This window comes from Pezoporus occidentalis, unplaced genomic scaffold, assembly GCF_034315485.1.
Source record: "Pezoporus occidentalis ecotype Australia unplaced genomic scaffold, CSIRO_AGI_Poc_V1 ctg201, whole genome shotgun sequence".
Lineage (NCBI taxonomy): Eukaryota > Metazoa > Chordata > Aves > Psittaciformes > Psittacidae > Pezoporus > Pezoporus occidentalis.
This window is the reverse complement of record NW_026913868.1, coordinates 1,016,428-1,032,523: the sequence shown is the minus strand read 5'-3', so window position 1 is coordinate 1,032,523 and position 16,096 is coordinate 1,016,428. Positions and strand designations below refer to the sequence as shown.

Here is a 16,096-nt window from a genome sequence, read left to right as displayed (position 1 = left end):
AGATGAATTGGTATTTTTAGTATACATGACAGGGCACATGCTTGTTTACAGTAGCATTTTGTGAATTAAATGATGTTTAGATGACACTGATGATGAAAAGTGCACTGCGAGCAGCAGGCATCAATATTACAACTTATAATGGACTAACCAGTCTTTTTCTTCCCCCCCCATATCCTTTCTATCAAATCCTATCCCCAGAGCCCTGACAAGCAGAATATCCTCCTAAACCCAGGCTCACAGAGAGAATTAAATGCAGCAAATTCAAGTCCTGCAGTGGAAGTTTGCATGTCTCAGCTCTTCCAAGTAATGTAATTTCTCGACCAAGCAAAATTTCTTTAAAGCTCAAGTTTGCAAAACAAAGAGAACTGAAACAAGTTGGAGACATCCACAACACAGCAGAAATACATCTGAACTCCACCTCCTCCTGCAGGGAGGTAGTTTTGGAAGCAGAGGGAGAAGAAAGGCACAGAGACAGCTGTGGGCATCCAGAACAGATGTTAAGTGGAGATAAAACAGGAGCGGTGATGTTCTTGCATTGCTCACTGGGTATCCTGAAGAGGTTGGAAGATGGAGAGTTGGGAATGAAGGACATGTGGTAGGAGCAGGGTGCTCATTAGTTGTTTTCTGGAGCACCTAAACTTGCACCTGGAATCTGTGCCCACTTTAATGGATATTTGATTTCTCCTCCACATCTAGAAAACACATGGTGCTGGGGCAGCTCAGGCCATCCAGAACTGCTCCAAGAAGACTCAGATCTCCACGACCTATTTCTGTCCCCAGATGGGCAAGAAAAGCCATGGTGTGAGGGACGGAAGCTCAAGGTGGCTGAATATTTCTGAACAGCTTCTTCTTCCCCCAGACTCCAGCTCCCAGCAGAAACAAGGTTCTAAAACAGAGCCAACCAAAAGGCAAACCAAGGGAGAGCATCTCACTTCTGGCCTTCATCCTTCACACAGCTGGTTCCTAGGATGCCCATGCAGGAAATCAGCTTGGTGAGGAGAACAGAGATACATCTAGGTGGTACCCACCCAGCAAACCTGGGACACCTTCCACTAGACCAGGTTGCTCCAAGCCTCATCCAAGCTGGCCCTGAACACTGCCAGGGATGGGGCAGCCACAGCTTCTCTCTGGACTCCACTGTCCACACGTGATGGAGCACTACCAGGCTCAGGCTCTCCAGCATCATGCTCAATGGCAGACAGAAGACAATCTGACCCAAGGAGAAGTTTCCTTTTCACAGAGCTGAAGTTCAGCTCATGTCTTGAAGCACAAGGATGAGAAGCCCTCCCAAAACCTTATTCTTTTCCTTCCATTTTTTTTTTTTACACTTTTAATTCCTTTAGCTCTTTTCCAAGCCCAACCCAAGTATCTTTTTTTTTTTTCACCCTACAATCAGGGGCTCTGAGCACGCCCAAGGGTATCTCCATAGCATAAATGTGGAAAGGAAATAACTCCTTCGAAGCTGAAGGCACGCTGCAGAGCCTGCCCCACAATTATTTTGCTCCTCATTGACATTTTGATTCTTCAAATAATCACACATGAAAACAAAAATCTAGCAAGTGCTAGATTTTATTTGGAATGGCAGCTCCTCCTCCCCACACCGCACCAAAGCAGCCTGTAACAGAAAACACGTGGAAATGGAAGCCTGTCCTTAGCTTCTGAGCAGTGAAGGGTTGTTCACTCCTCAGAAAATGCATTTTAAGACTCCTCTCCAGCCTCCTTTATTAACCCTTTGGAAGCATTCGGTACGGTCCAACGTATAATCCTGATGCTCTCCAGCTGCCTGGGTAAGGAAACTTGGAACAGAAAAGCCACAAAGGAGCCTAAAAATGTTTGGCTGCTTCTAACAGTGCAGGAGAGGGGCTTATAAACACATCCAGGCTCAAGTCAGCCAAGCTGTGTGTGCTTGTTCAAGAGCTGAGCACAATTAGCTAGCACAAGCTCAATTAATTGACAGGGCTTTCTGCCCTCTCCAAGGGATGGACTACCTGAAATCATCACTGGTGGTCAGCAAAGAGCCTGCCTGCAAGTGAATCCTGCACACAGATGTCTGGGAGACCAGGCAACGAAAGCTCTTCCCATGTCCCAGCATTTTGCTTGGTTTGAGCTATAACCGTGCTCCCCAATGTGCTCCCAGCCCTGTGAATTCAAATTGGGGTGGCTCTGTCCAAGAGCCCATGCATCTCCCAGGAGGATACTGTGCCTTCTGCAGGAGCACTGCAGTGGGGACCCGACTCACTGGTGGGTAACTGCTTCACTGCCAATCTGTAAGGTCCCATAATAAGCACATCATGCTTTTCATGCTTTGGGTCTTCCTCATCTAAAGGCACATTAATCTTTATGATGGATCTCAAATGGAAGATGACAGAATTACAAAATGGTTTGGGTTGGAAGGAACCTTAAAGCTCATCCAGTTCCAACCCCTTGCCACGGGCAGGGACACCTTCCACTAGACCAGGCTGCTCCAAGCCCTGTCCAACCTGGCCTTGAACACTGCCAGGGATGGGGCAGCCACAGCTTCTCTGGGCAACCTGTGCCAGGGCCTCAGCACACTCACAGGGAAGAACTTCTGCCTCAGAACTCATCTCAATCTCCCCTCTGTCAGTTTGAAGCCATTCCCCCTTGTCCTGTCCCTACAGGCCCTTGTCAAAAGCCCCTCTCCAGCTTTCTTCTTGGCCCCTTTAGGCACTGGAAGCTGCTCTAAGGTCTCCCTGGAGCCTTCTCTTCTCCAGGAGGAGAATACTACTGTGTCCAGGGAGGACATACTACCTAGCAAGCAGATGACACCGGGAAAGTACATTACAGACAGAGATGAGGAGTGTGATTCCCACTCGCCTGTAGGATAACTGACCGTGGCTCCCAAGCCAGCCCAAGCCCTTAACCTTACTAAGAAACTTATTGTGCTTTTGTTGTTCAAGGTGCTATGAGCACTCTGTTCCTCAGCCTGGGTCTCCAAAAGCCGGCAGCCTCATTTGCCGCAGTCTGTAAGCAGGTGATCAGCCCTGCTCTTCATGTCAGCCGCTCTCTTCTCTTTGCTTAAAAAGGATTAAGCAGCTTTATCCATGTTACCATCTCCCCTGGCTTTCAAAAATAAGAAATCTCTTCTATTCATAGCTGTGGGTAATGAATATTTATGCACCCAAATCTCTATTGCAGAGATCTGTCACTGGATTATTCAATTTAATAATACTTTTAGGATAACTAAAAGGCCCATATAATTGCTTATCTCAGGCAACAAGAGGGCAATGGTTTGAAAATTCCCTGGGACACGAGGTCTGAATGTGCCCAGAGGTGCAGAATTAAGAACCTTTTCGCATGGCAACATGCACGTGGTCTCCTCCTCACTCAACCTCACCACCTGCAGCGAGGAGCTGCATTTCTTTCTCATTTTTATACACCTTAGTGAAGTTTTTTCCTTCCCTTCGCACCACTGCCTTGTAGAACTGTGCGGCCAAAACATGAAACACCTGTACAAAAGGGGATAGCTCTGGTGCTGGAGAAGGTGGCATCAGCACAGAAGGTTGCAGGACATTTCCCCACACTTCTCTCAGCCCCACCACCTTGCTGTGGAGGGAGCACGCTAGCAGGTTTGGGGGAAACTGCTCGCAAAACACAACTTGTCAAGAGCATCCCACCAGCACAGATGCAGATTCAGATGGGTCAACTCACCTGGCCCTGTGTCTCCAGCTTGACCTCCTCTGCAGCAGGAGGCTTCGCGAGCGGCACCGGGGCTGTGTTACAGGGCTCCATCTGCTCTGTCTTCTCCACCTTCACCTTTACATCATCCAGGCTCAGTGCCGGGGCTGCAGCAAGCTCCTTTTCATCCTTGTCCAGCAGATAGCGCAGGAGCTGGTGATCCTTGACATCTTTTTTCTTCAGCGTGTCTGGCTCCAGTTTGATGTCTGGGTTGCCTGGCAGCTGGTTATGAGCCGTGGGAGTGGTGGTGGGGTTTGAGGTGCTCTCCTTCTTCTCGTGCTCCATGGCCAGGCTGGTAAGATCGGAAGGGCTGCCCTCCTGAAGGAGTCTATGTAAAATCTTGTGCCGCTCAGTCAGCGAGCTGTGCGAGGAAGGGCAGGTGCTGCTGGGAGGGTTGCTGGAGGCCAAGGTGGCGCCGGTGCCTGCGCACACTAACGAATCTTTGCAGCTCGTGTCCGCATCAGCATGTCGAAGCTGCTGCTCCGCCGTGGTGGCCAGGAGCTGGACCAGCTTATGGCTGGTGGCTTGGGAGCACTTGTTGTCCCCCTCCGAGAGCCTGTCGCCTGTGTGCAGCATGCCCGAGTCCAGCGGTTTGCCATCCCCTGAAGCACCATCTGACTGGATCATCTCGCTCAGGATGGAGGCAATCTCTTTGCTGTCCTTTGACTCTGCTTTCATGGACTGCATGGCAAGGCGGCCGGGTGAGCTCTGGGAGCTGAGCTGTCTCAGCACGGGGGGTGGTGTGGAGTAGCCCACCGGCGTGCTGGGACCTTCGGTCAGTCCCTGCATAGAGTTTATGGGGGCACTGGGAAAGGGTCTGTTGCCACTGGTCCCACAGCTGCCCCCACTGCCACTGTTGGCCATGCCCACAGGAGAGTGCATGGTGGGCATGGTGGGTGAGAAGGGATTGCTGGGCACTCTGGGCCTGGGCACCAGCCCTGGGCTGACCCGATGCCTCGGAGACATGAACTGTGGTGGGGTAATCCCTGGACTATTCATGGGGGAGCTATTGAGGTTCAATGTGTGGTTACTGTTCTGGGGACCGGCTTGTCCCTGGCTTAAGGCAACGTTGGCTCCTATCTGGTTCCCAGGTGAACATCCAAAGCTGGTTTGGCTGGTGCTGGAGTTGCTGTTGTGGAGGCCGGCGCCTGGTTGCTGGTTCACATTGGTGGCCAACATGCTGCCGTTGGAGGGAGGGATGGAAGGTGGCAGGGCCATGCCTTGCCCCGGGGAGATGCTGGGGTTCAGCGAGGGGCTGACCCGGGGAAGGGACATTGCCGAGTTAGTGTTCTCCTGGGGTGAGAGCATGCCATGATCCCTGCAGGAGACAAAAAGGAGAGGAAAAGTGTCACTCAGGCAGCTCCTGCCACCCATCCATGCTGCAGAGCTCTGAAGCTTGGAGAACAGGAGCTCTGGTGGTCTTAGCCTTTTCCACTCCACCAGCACTTCTGGATCTATTTCAGTAGCATGGACAGAGTGCAGAAGCTTTAACATATCCAGAAATGTGATGCTGCGCAGAACTGCAGCCACTCACTGGCTAAACCCTGAAGGCATCACCTTCTCTGGCTCTTACTTTCCCACATGGCTATAGGATAACCATGCTCCAACAGCACTTCTTTCTGCCCCAGCCCCCTCACGTTTCTGCAGCACCACCCAGGTCCACAGCCTCACCTCTCCTGTCCTGCCAGTTTGTCAGAGCCTCTCCCTCCCCAGATATTCTAAGTTCTCCAGGGCAAGGCAGAAATGTGAAGCACGTCTATAAACCTCCACCTGAACTCCTGGGGCCACCTCTTTGCAAAACAAGAATAAACAAGAGCAACAGTGCTGCCTTCATGCTGGTTTTCAGCCTCAGGTTTCCCATGGGGATCACATCTCCAAACCAGGACCACGGACCACCAGTGGATCCTTCTTCCACTGTATGGAACAGGAACTTTGATTCCTGTATCGTCCACTCAAGCAGAGCTCAGTAGCAGCATGTTGGGAACGTACCTGTCAATGACATGGATGCCCATGATGAAGGGTTGCATCTCTGGGCTGGAGGGATAGCAGAGCTTACACTTGGTGTGGGCACTAAGCACTGTCCCGTCGCTCAGGGTGAATCGGTATGAGGGGCTGAAGGCTGTGCCACGTGTTATCACTGAAGGAGACAACCAGAAACATATCAATCCCCTTAGAAACTCAACCACCAGTCTATAACACACAAGCTGATGAAGTCCAGCAGGCTGGGAAGGTTACAGGGGCCGAGAGACCTCCTGCTCCTTCATTCCTGCATTCCCCACACCCCTATTGTGAGCATCCTCGCTGACACAGCAAAGATGCTCATGAAAGAGCTTCCACTTCTCCTGCTTAGACACTGGGGGTGGTATTTGAAGATGGCAAAGGAAAAAAAAAAATCATATTTAGCTCCTGTTCGTCTCAATTCTGTATTTCCTAAAACGTGAGGGGAAACCTCCCGGCTGGTGGAACTCCTCCAGCGTTACTCAGCGTTACTTTCCCCTCTCTCTGTGGCACTTCATAATTATTATTGCAGCGTTTGTTTTTCCAGAAAGCACTTATCCAGCAAGGAGGATCGTGCCCCAGCTTCTCCTTGCAGATCCTGCTGCTTGGCAAGACATGCCAGCCGGGAAGAGAAGCTCCTTACCTTCTTGAAAGAGCTGTTTGGCGTAAGATGGCTCCCTGCCCTGCGGCTGGAAGAAAGCATAGATGCATTTCCGCACCAAATCTTCCCAGCCTGTCCTCCCGGCGGCTCTCAGGGAACTGGTGTCAATGGAGATGATTTTACCTGGGCAGAGAGAGAGAAGCCATGTTACTTAAGGACCACAAGAGAAGTCTCTCAGCGCAAATAGGTCCATAAATGTGGGAAATGAAGCCACGTCCTATTTGGCATCAGGCAGCACGGGCAGGAGCACAGAAGGAAGTGGAGGTTCAAGAAGTTTGCTCTGGAGCAGGCACTGACCTTTACGCACACCTTGGTCAGCCGAAGCGGACATGAAACCTAACAAGAAGCACTTTGGTGCAGTAGGATTCTTGCCACCCTGGGACTGGGGTCCCCAGACTTGATGTGTTCCCAAGTGGCAGGACACCTTGCCAGCCACCTTGCCCACACCTGGGGAGTCACCAAGCAGGACCTACTACCTGTTTTCTCCCTCAACATGAAATGCTAGGCAGTTTTGTTGGCTGCTTACAGCCACAGGCAGGGAGCAGTGAGCAGAGAAAACATTCATTAAGGGTTGTAAGGTTGCAGGCAAGTCCACAGTGATGATTAACTACCAGAAAGATGGTCACCAGAATGGTTAGAAAGCTCCAACAGGTGATGACTGTTTCATTCCCATCAATCAGCAACCTTAACAGCCCCTGAAATTCAAGGGCGCAGAGAGGGACTGAATGTGTTGCATCAGTTGAGATGTAAACTCAGTTGAGGTGCCTCCAGTTGAGGTGTGAACCACATCGGTCCTAGCAGGCAGCACTGCCATTTGGAAAGCACAGGACTGTGATCATGCTATGGGGTCCTGCACTGGGCCATTGGCCTCTTATCCCCAGCAAACAACTCCTCCAGATCCAGGATTCCCCAGCATCACCAGGATGTTACCTGTGGTGTCCTGCTTGGTCACAAAGGATTCGGAAGGGGCGACAGCTGCCGGTCGAGGTAATCGTCTCGCAATGCATATCAGACACGACTGGAAATCTGCCAAAGTGGGAGAAGGGACCAACAACGTGAACATCAGACATTACAATCACCACCTGTAATTTAAGGTTTTAATTAAAATACCACTGCTGGGCTCAATTGCTGTGTCCTGCCCTGGAAGTGTTTACCCTGAGCAATCCTCTGGCCCTTCAAACCAAATAGGCTCTGTCTAAACTCTACAAAATTTGCTGGAAAAGAGGCTTTCAGTGCTTGGAGAAATGAATTGTAAAGGCTTCTTGGACCTGGCAGTATCGTACAATAAAAGTCAGCACTAAAAGCCAGCAACTGTCGGCTTCAGGCAGAGCATTTGGTCATAAAATACCATAATTTATTCCTTCCAGTCATGATCTCCTGTGTAAACCGCAACGGATTAATCCAGCTAATGCACTGGAAAAGAATAGCCAGGACACTGAAAGGAGAGTTAAGGCACTTGCAGGAAAACAATGGCCCTCACAGTGCTGAGAAAATCCTGCCTGTCCTGAGTCCCCAGGGAGATCTGTCTGCAGGCAGCCGATTCAACCCCAAAACTGTGTGGGCAGCACTGTGGTCCAGCAGTGGTGAAGCCACAAAGTGGGGCATCAGGCACCCAAGTGACTTGCTGAGAAGGTCCTGCAGCCCACTGGCTTTGTGGGTAATAAAATACTGTTCCTTCCTTAAGGAATTCCAACTGCAAGCAGCCCCAAAGGTGGCTCTGGAGAGGCAGAAAAGCCAGGATGGCTGCAGGACGTTTGCTTGGAGGGAAAGGGAGAGTGAGAAGCCAACAATGAACTTCAGGCATCTCCACCAGTATCACCACCATGCTGGGCAACATTTGTGCTGGGATAGGAATAACCAGCCCTACCAGGCAGCCCTGTGGGATGCTGGTTGGCTCTCCTCCTGCCTGCACTACTGTCCCCATCCTGCTCCTCCTCCTGCACTGCCATCCCCATCCTGAACAGAGGGTCAGAAGCAAAGGATGCTCTCCCTTACCTTCTCCTTCCTCCTTGAAGGACTTGGGCTGGGAGACAGTGAAGCACTGCATCACCTCGTAGCGCTGACGAGCCTCCTGGTTCTCCACGCCTGTGTCGTCGGGTGGTCGGACCAGCATCCTGCAGCTGAAGGTATGGCTGCTGCGCCTGGTTGTTTCTTGAGGCCAAGGAACTCCATTTACTGAGGGATGAAGAAAGGAGAGAGAAAAGAAGTTGTTGGGAGCTGCATCATGCACACATCCTCCCTGACTTCCCAAGGACCCCTTGGATAACAGGACAGAAGGAAAAGTGATGGCATGGGGGAAGAAAGCAGTTCATTGTCCAGGTCAGGGGTGAAGACCCCATGCTCAGGCCCACACTCCCAAATGGGCCCTAAGAGCACCTACAATCCCAAATGAGATCAGCACATTGCTGTGAGACTCATCAAGCTGACATTTATTAATTGCTCCTTACATCGCTCGTTAGTGCTACCATCTCCATCTTACTGGCAGGGAAAATGAGGCAGTGGGGCTGAGTCACTTCCAGAGCTTGGGAAGACTCCTGCCTCTTGCTGTTCTACTTGAAATCCCTCTGAAGTGATGATCCTGGGACTTCTCCAGCAAGTCCAGCTGAGCATCTCCACAGAAATGAAGTTTTCCTTTGCTTCCTTCTCATTTCTGGGGTAGCTCGGCAGCAAGTTCTTCTGGTACTGCAGCAGCAAAAACCTTCCCCTTTGATTTTTTTTCCTATAACCTGGCTTTTTCCAGAAACCTGTGGACACCAGTTGGCTGATTTTTCTAACCCTCTACAACATCTTTGTAGATATTCATGTCCAACCCAAAGGATTTTGCCACCAGCAGATTATGAAGCTTCCATGCAAACTGATCTACAAGAAGTGCTGAGGGGCTTGTAACATCCAAGAAAAGACAAAATACCCAGCCTTAAAATGGGCAATCATAGGGAAATGATGCCTGAACCTCAATAGGCTCAATGTGATGAGTGCCCATAGATTTAGGTGGTTTAAGACATCGTTGTATTTACCCAGAAAGAAGACAAGTGTGAATTAAAAAAATCCCAACCAAACTACCCCAAGCTACTTGGAAAAGGCTCGTTTTCCTTTTGTGTCCCTTCAAAGGTGTGAGTGGATGAGGGACAAGTGATGTCGCACCCATGTCAGCCACCAAGAGAATGCTCACCTCCAGTCAACAAATAAAACCTTCTGCTTCACTTGCTTCCAACACCCCCCAGTGCCTTCACCACACAACGCTTCCTCCCACCCTCACAACTGTTCATTTCCTGGTGCAGGGAACCACTGAGAGCTCAAAGTTTGCACTGTGACCTTTTCTTACACCCCAAGGTGCAGCAATCCCCACACCATATGCTTGGCAAACACTGACAGGCTCTGAAACCAGCTAGGAACAACCACCCTCCAGCTAGGAGGACATCCTGAATGAACTGGGATAAGCCAAGAGGCTCAGCCGCCCCACATCAAGACCTCAGAATCTTCCTCCTCATTTCCCTAAAGCTTCTATAATGGTCCTCACTTTGGGCAGCTGAGTTGGTTCTTCCCACACACAAGCCAAAGTTGACGCAAAAATTTTTGTAGTAGAGAAAGACAAAGGGAAGATGACTTGAATATTGTCACCCACCAGGTATTTATTGAAAAATACAATACTAATTAATCTAATATTAAAAAAATTAAAATTAAGTGGCAGATTCTCACTGGTAGGATGCATTCACTAGGCAAAAGTTTAGAGATTATTACCTGGCTTGAATATACCTCTGAATTTAACAGTAAACAGTACAGAAATTAATAACATATAAAATAATTCATATAAAAAACATTATAAGGCCAGCACAACAGCATTTTTGATAGCACCCTCCAAGCACCAGCTAATAAAAACACCCACCTCAAGGGTTTTCTTACCTAGAGACTTTGGCAACAAGTTCTTGACGAACTCAGCGTGATCCCCCACGTGCAGGATGCTGTAGACGCTGGTGTTCATGAGCTCCTCCTGGTTATAACCCAGGTAGCTGGTCACATTCTCAGAGACAAAGACGATCCTCCCTTCACGGTTCACAACAAAGAAGAAGCCATCCAACGCCTGCAATGGGAGTAAACTCGGTTAGTGTGTAGGCAGAAAGTCCTGGAGCAGGTCAGGATACTCCTTGACCATGGGCAACATTCCTCTGCCTCTCACACCTTGGCTTCATCCCTGCTCTATATTCCAGCAGTGATCAAATACAGCACATTTGCTTAAACACTTATTCAGGTCTGTAACCTCCCCTGCTAAGGACCACTAAGGATGGTGCCAACCGAGGCGAAAAAATCCTCTTCCAAGGGTTAGAGCAGTCAGAAAGGCTAATTTGGCAAGTCACTGAAATTAAGCACATGCCCGATTTGCTTAATTGAGAGAGCCTTTGCATTGTGCAGAATAACAGTTTTTTTCATGTATTTAGGATGCAAGTGACAATTCAGCCCTGCAATTAACTGGAGGAGGACAAGCGTGACCCAGACCCAATCATACAACACGGGGAGAACTTTTGCTGATTTTAATGAGGACACCATCAAGGTTTTTAATTCATGGCTGTGGGAACAGGAGAGGTAATGCTTTCTGGTGCTGAGAAACAAGCTCAGAGCTGCAGAGCCCGGTGCTTGTGTGAGGAGCTATTGAGAAGGCTGATTGTTGATTTTTACTCTTCCAGGCACGCATTACCTAAAATGCTTCATCCAGGCAGGATGTGGTTTTCCTGGAGTGTATTTCCTATTTAGATTGCTCATCAACAGTAAGCTCTGATAGACCATGATCCTGTAAGCAGATCTAGCCATATCATAGAATCATAGAACCACAGAACCACAGAATCATAGAATCTCTTCTCCAGGCTGAACAAGCCCAGCTCTCTCAGCCTGTCTCCATAGCAGAGGCGCTCCAGCCCTCGGAGCATCTTTGTGGCCTCCTCTGGACTCACTCCACAACTCCACATCCTTTTTATATGGGGTGTTCCATATATATATATCTTAAGTTGCTCCCTTGACCTGCTGGTCATGCTGTTGGTGATGCAGCCCAGGACATGGTTGGCTTTCTGGGCTGTGAGCACACGCTGCTGGGTCATGAGTAGCTTATCCTGGAGTAGGAGGTGGTGCAGGTACAGGAGAAACTCATGATACCCAAACAGTGGCACCTGCAGCATCCCCTTCTCCTCCTCCCCATCCTCCAACTTGCCTGTGCCAGAAAAGTTTCTCTGATGGAGAGCATCCAGGCCTTATTCTATCCAGTTTCTAAAAATCAAGATTTACTGTAGAGCAACATTAAGTACAAGAAACAGGAAGCATTTAGAAAAGAAAAAAAAAAAAACAGATAAGAAAGAAATCTTTTGTCAAAATGGTTCTGGCAGATTGACTGCAATTTTCCTTATTCCCAGCTGTTGCCAAGACAACCAGCCTTTGCACTTCAGATTCCCAAAAAACCAGCTCTAGACTGGATGGCAAACCCTACCTGGACCCTTCTCCCCAAGGAATGCTGCTTTTGAGGGGCTGATGGAGTGGGAAGGAGCAGGGGAGCTCACAGGCAGAGCAGCTGGTGGGGACCCAGCTTGCACACCTCCCCCTGAGCCCCCATTCCTTCAGCAGAAACACCAGACATTTATCCATGGTTTAAATATTAAATCACATTATCAGCTGAATTTCTTATAGAAGTCAAGCTCAAATAACAGGTCAAGAGGCAGAAATCCTTTCTAAAAGTTAATGAGGTGCATTTTAATAGCCTTTTTTTACCTTCACCTTTCTGGGTTTGAAAACCTCACCTGAGCGCAGGGCATCCGGAAGAAGCTGGAAGTCATTTGGGGAATGTTTTTAGGGATGGCAGGTTAAAGACTGCTTAGGAACCAGTGAAACCACTAATGGCTTCTTGGGGTCAAGCTGCATGGAAAATAAACTAAGGGTGGTAGGGGCTTTCATCCAGAGTGAGTCCAGAGAAGGCCAAGAAGGTGTTTCAAGGGCTGGAGCACCTCTACTATGGAGACAGGCTGAGAGAGCTGGGCTTGTTCAGCCTGGAGAAGAGGAGGCTCCTTAAAGGGAGACCTTAGAGCAGCTTCCAGTGCCTAAAGGGGCCAAAGAGAAACCCAGATAGGGGCTTTTGACAAGGGCCTGTAGGGACAGGACAAGGGGGGAATGGCTTTAAACTGACAGAGAGGAGACTGAGATGAGCTCTTAGGCAGAAGTTCTTCCCTGTGAGGGTGGTGAGGCCCTGGCACAGGTTGCCCAGAGAAGCTGTGGCTGCCCCATCCCTGGCAGTGTTCAAGGCCAGGTTGGAAGGGGCTTGAAGCAACCTGGTCTAGTGGAAGGTGTCCCTGCCCATGGCAGGGGGTTTGGAACTGGGTAAGCTTTAAGGTCTCTTCAAACTCTAACCATTCTGTGATTCTGTGGTTCTGGCTAAGACTCGCTTTTCAAACCACCTGCTGAAACAAAGGTCTAACATCAGTTTACCTGCAACTCGTGCCAGGGATGTGCTTGGGCTTAGAGCATCCCAGCTGCGACCCACTGCCTTCCTCCTCTGTATTTCACTTTCTTGATGTGCTGCTTTGTTTAGGGCAGTAGCAGAAGCACAACAGCATCAGTAACAACATCATAGCACCTACCTCCAGAAGAAGAGGTCCCAGAGACTCCTTCTCAATCACCCCTTGGCTACTGGATGAGATGTCAGACTTCTGGACTTCATCATCAGCTGCTTTCTCTGTAGCAAAGGAAAAGGGACGTTTTCAGCCTAAAGAATGGTCAGTGTACTACTGAATCATTACCAATAATAAACAGAATATTGACTGCTTGTCATCCGGGCAATGCAGGATGTGCACCAAAAGACTCCAGCATTTTCATTTCATCCCTCAGTCCTGTGTAAGTATAACATAATTTCTAATGATTTATTAATTATTAAAAAATAAAGGCACTTATCGATCACAACCCACTGCTAGCAAGAAGGAAAAACCCATCTTAAGGAGAAGCCTGCAGAAAGAGGCACCCAAAATCAACATTTTGAGAAGGAAATGGTGTATCCAGTTTAGCGTGAGCTACAGTATTTAATCTGGAATTTTTCAGACAATGCTTTAAGAAATAACTGCTGGGAAGAATTCACAGAGAATGGGCTGTGCCAAAGGAAACGTGCTGGAGAAAAAATGTGCAGGGAGCACCCCAGATGGCGGTCAGCTAGGAGCCAGTGGGAATGGGATAGGAGGAGAGCACCTGACATGGAGCGGGTGAGGATGCTGGAGGAGCCCAGCCCCAGCCCTGCCAGAAACTCTCATAATGTGTTGCTGAATAATCCCTTTAGGAAAAAAACAACTCAAAAAACACACAGAGAAGGCCCTGTTATTTATCTTGCACTCCCCCAAAAGGTGCTAGCCATGTTGTGCAGCTGCGCCAAGGAATTTGGGATAAATCCAGTAGTGAAATGCGGGTGGTAAGTGGGATGTGAGGAAGCCAGAGATCACGGGCCAGTAAGCCATGATGTCACTGCCACTTCAGGGTTGTTTCTTTTTGCTCCTCCATATCCATGACTGTTTTCCACTGGGAAAGCTGGGAGAGTCCCTTAGTCTCTCAGGATATGATCCAGGAAGGATGGGGAGCACAGCAGCCCTGTCTCCACAGGATGCAGTTGAGAATAAACTCTGATGGCTAGGAGTAACTTGGGAGACTGGCAGCACAAGCTTGGGCTGGGCATTCTGGGGCTATAGAAGTATTTGCAAAAAAGTGTTTAATTACTGTTTTATCACATGGTTTGGGTGAAATAAGTGCAGAAAGAGGCAAATGGGAGCTAAAACTTGATGGAGAGGACACCTGCTTCGTTGATAGGGCATCAGTTAGCAAGGGAAAAGCAGGGATGTCTCTGGTTGCAGATGCTTTTTGCCTCAGTGATGTTTTGCTCTGAAATGTGAAAATGCAAGCTCCTGTGGGGACAGCTAGAGGGGCAGGGTATTACCCACTGCATGTCAGTGCCCATTAGCACTAGCAAAGGAAATTAGCAGTTGTGCAGGATGCAGAAGAGTCCAGGAGTCCGGAAGCATCTTTGGTCCAGGCTCACAGGGCAGCTTCAATGCAGGTTTTGATTAAAAATTAAAAACACTGTTGTGGCTAGACAAAAAATGACTTAAACATGGTCCTCTATTAATTTTACACCATTTACAAGATTTTCCCAGGTACCAGAACCACAAATTCGGCTTTACAACTGAAAATTAAGACGTGTTCTTTCTGTCTGTTAGTTGCTGGTATAAAGATGCTGGGGCTGGGATGCAGTGGTGAGCCAGGGGACAGTCCAGGGGATGCAGCCACATCCCTGTGGGCTGTACTTTCCCGCATGGCAGGAGAAACAACCTGGGATTTGCCAGAAAACCAAAGGGATGCTCAGAAAAAACCCGAGGACCAAACACGTGTGCAGTGCTGGGAGCTGGAGGCAGAAAATGGTCCCAAATTGGTTCTAAGAGGGATGACAGCAGGACAAGGGAAAATACTCCTTAACCCACAGTGTCTTGTGTTAGGACCTGGAAACCTAGATGCATCAATAAATACATGTTTATCAAATGCATTGACATGTATCAACATGTCTATACACATATCAACACACCAGGCTGACCAAAGAGCTCTGTTCAGCCTATGTTGGTCCAGCCCAGAGGGCAGGAGACGTTTTGCCATGATAAACATCCATAAAGCCCAGTGGCGTGCATGCCAAAGGAGCAAGATGAGAGGTTTCTAGCACTGCTGAAGGTTTCTAGGACTGCTGAAGATTTACTTCTTATCTCTCTTGACACTGGTCTTTGTTTCTGGTCATCTCAGAGTCAAGGAAGCCAGTGCCCTGACTTGTCTGGAAGCAGAAGCTAAACTATTCGCTGTTTTGCAGCACATGGGATGCACAGTTTATTATGCTGCATCAAATCCCTTAAAGCTCCTGCTCACCTCCTCTGTGGTGGCACATCCCAGCGATGCAAAACTCCTTCAAAGTGTCAGTGATCTCCGCTAAGCACTTCAGTTAATGTGCTTAAACACAGCTCTTCAGCTTTTCCATCCTGAGCATGTGAGGAATACATTAACTCATTAATTTCTATTTCCTTTATTTCCAGCATTAATTGCAGTGGTGGCTCTGTGCTGGTGACGGGATGATGCTCTCGGAGAGCACCGATCATGGGCCAGGCAACCCCTGTGTTCAACACAACCGAGGACAGAGCAAATTCCTAGTTCTCCAAGCTCATAATCTCATTATAAAGCTGGACAGACAGATTCACATGAAAATAAACCATAAGGAGCAACGTGAACCCCAGCGCTGCTGCTGTTTGAGGCTGCCGGGATCCAGCTGCGGGGGCTTTGGCAGCCTCGGGCATCATAAATCCCCATCAGACAATAAAAGCCCGGCACGCCAACGGCCCCGATTGGAATCTAATTGCTGCAAACATAATTAAAGCAGGTTGTGTTTTTTTTTCTTGCAGCATAGAAAGGAGCTATTTTAAAGGCATTCCTCAAATTATACCCCAATTTTATGACATCCAGGGAGATGTCTGGGTGCCTCCAGATTCTATAGGAGCTGCAAGATACTCAGCACCCAAAAAATATTAGGTCAGTGGGCTTGAACTGCGAGGTGTATTACAAACAGGTCACCCAACACCACTGATAACTGCAGCGGGCACAGGACCCAACACCCACTGCGATGCCTGGGAACACCGTGGTCACTTTGAAAACAGTCTTGTCCTGTGCCAACCCCATGCAGCCAAGCTTGGCACAGGCAGA

At 48.9% G+C, this 16,096-nt stretch overlaps 1 protein-coding gene across 8 annotated transcripts in view; it reads right to left on the bottom strand.

Moving 5' to 3' along the window:
• NCOA1 (nuclear receptor coactivator 1) overlaps positions 1–16,096 on the bottom strand; it is a 189,642-nt gene that overhangs the window by 22,798 nt on the left and 150,748 nt on the right. For all 8 annotated transcript variants that reach the window (XM_062618550.1, XM_062618552.1, XM_062618555.1 and 5 more), the window contains 7 exons: positions 12,967–13,061; positions 10,256–10,433; positions 8,351–8,530; positions 7,286–7,381; positions 6,338–6,478; positions 5,686–5,833; positions 3,670–5,014 (listed from right to left, as the gene is read on the bottom strand). In XM_062618550.1, the coding sequence (XP_062474534.1) occupies positions 3,670–5,014; positions 5,686–5,833; positions 6,338–6,478; positions 7,286–7,381; positions 8,351–8,530; positions 10,256–10,433; positions 12,967–13,061 (2,183 nt within the window). The remainder of the gene's footprint in view (positions 1–3,669; positions 5,015–5,685; positions 5,834–6,337; positions 6,479–7,285; positions 7,382–8,350; positions 8,531–10,255; positions 10,434–12,966; positions 13,062–16,096) is intronic.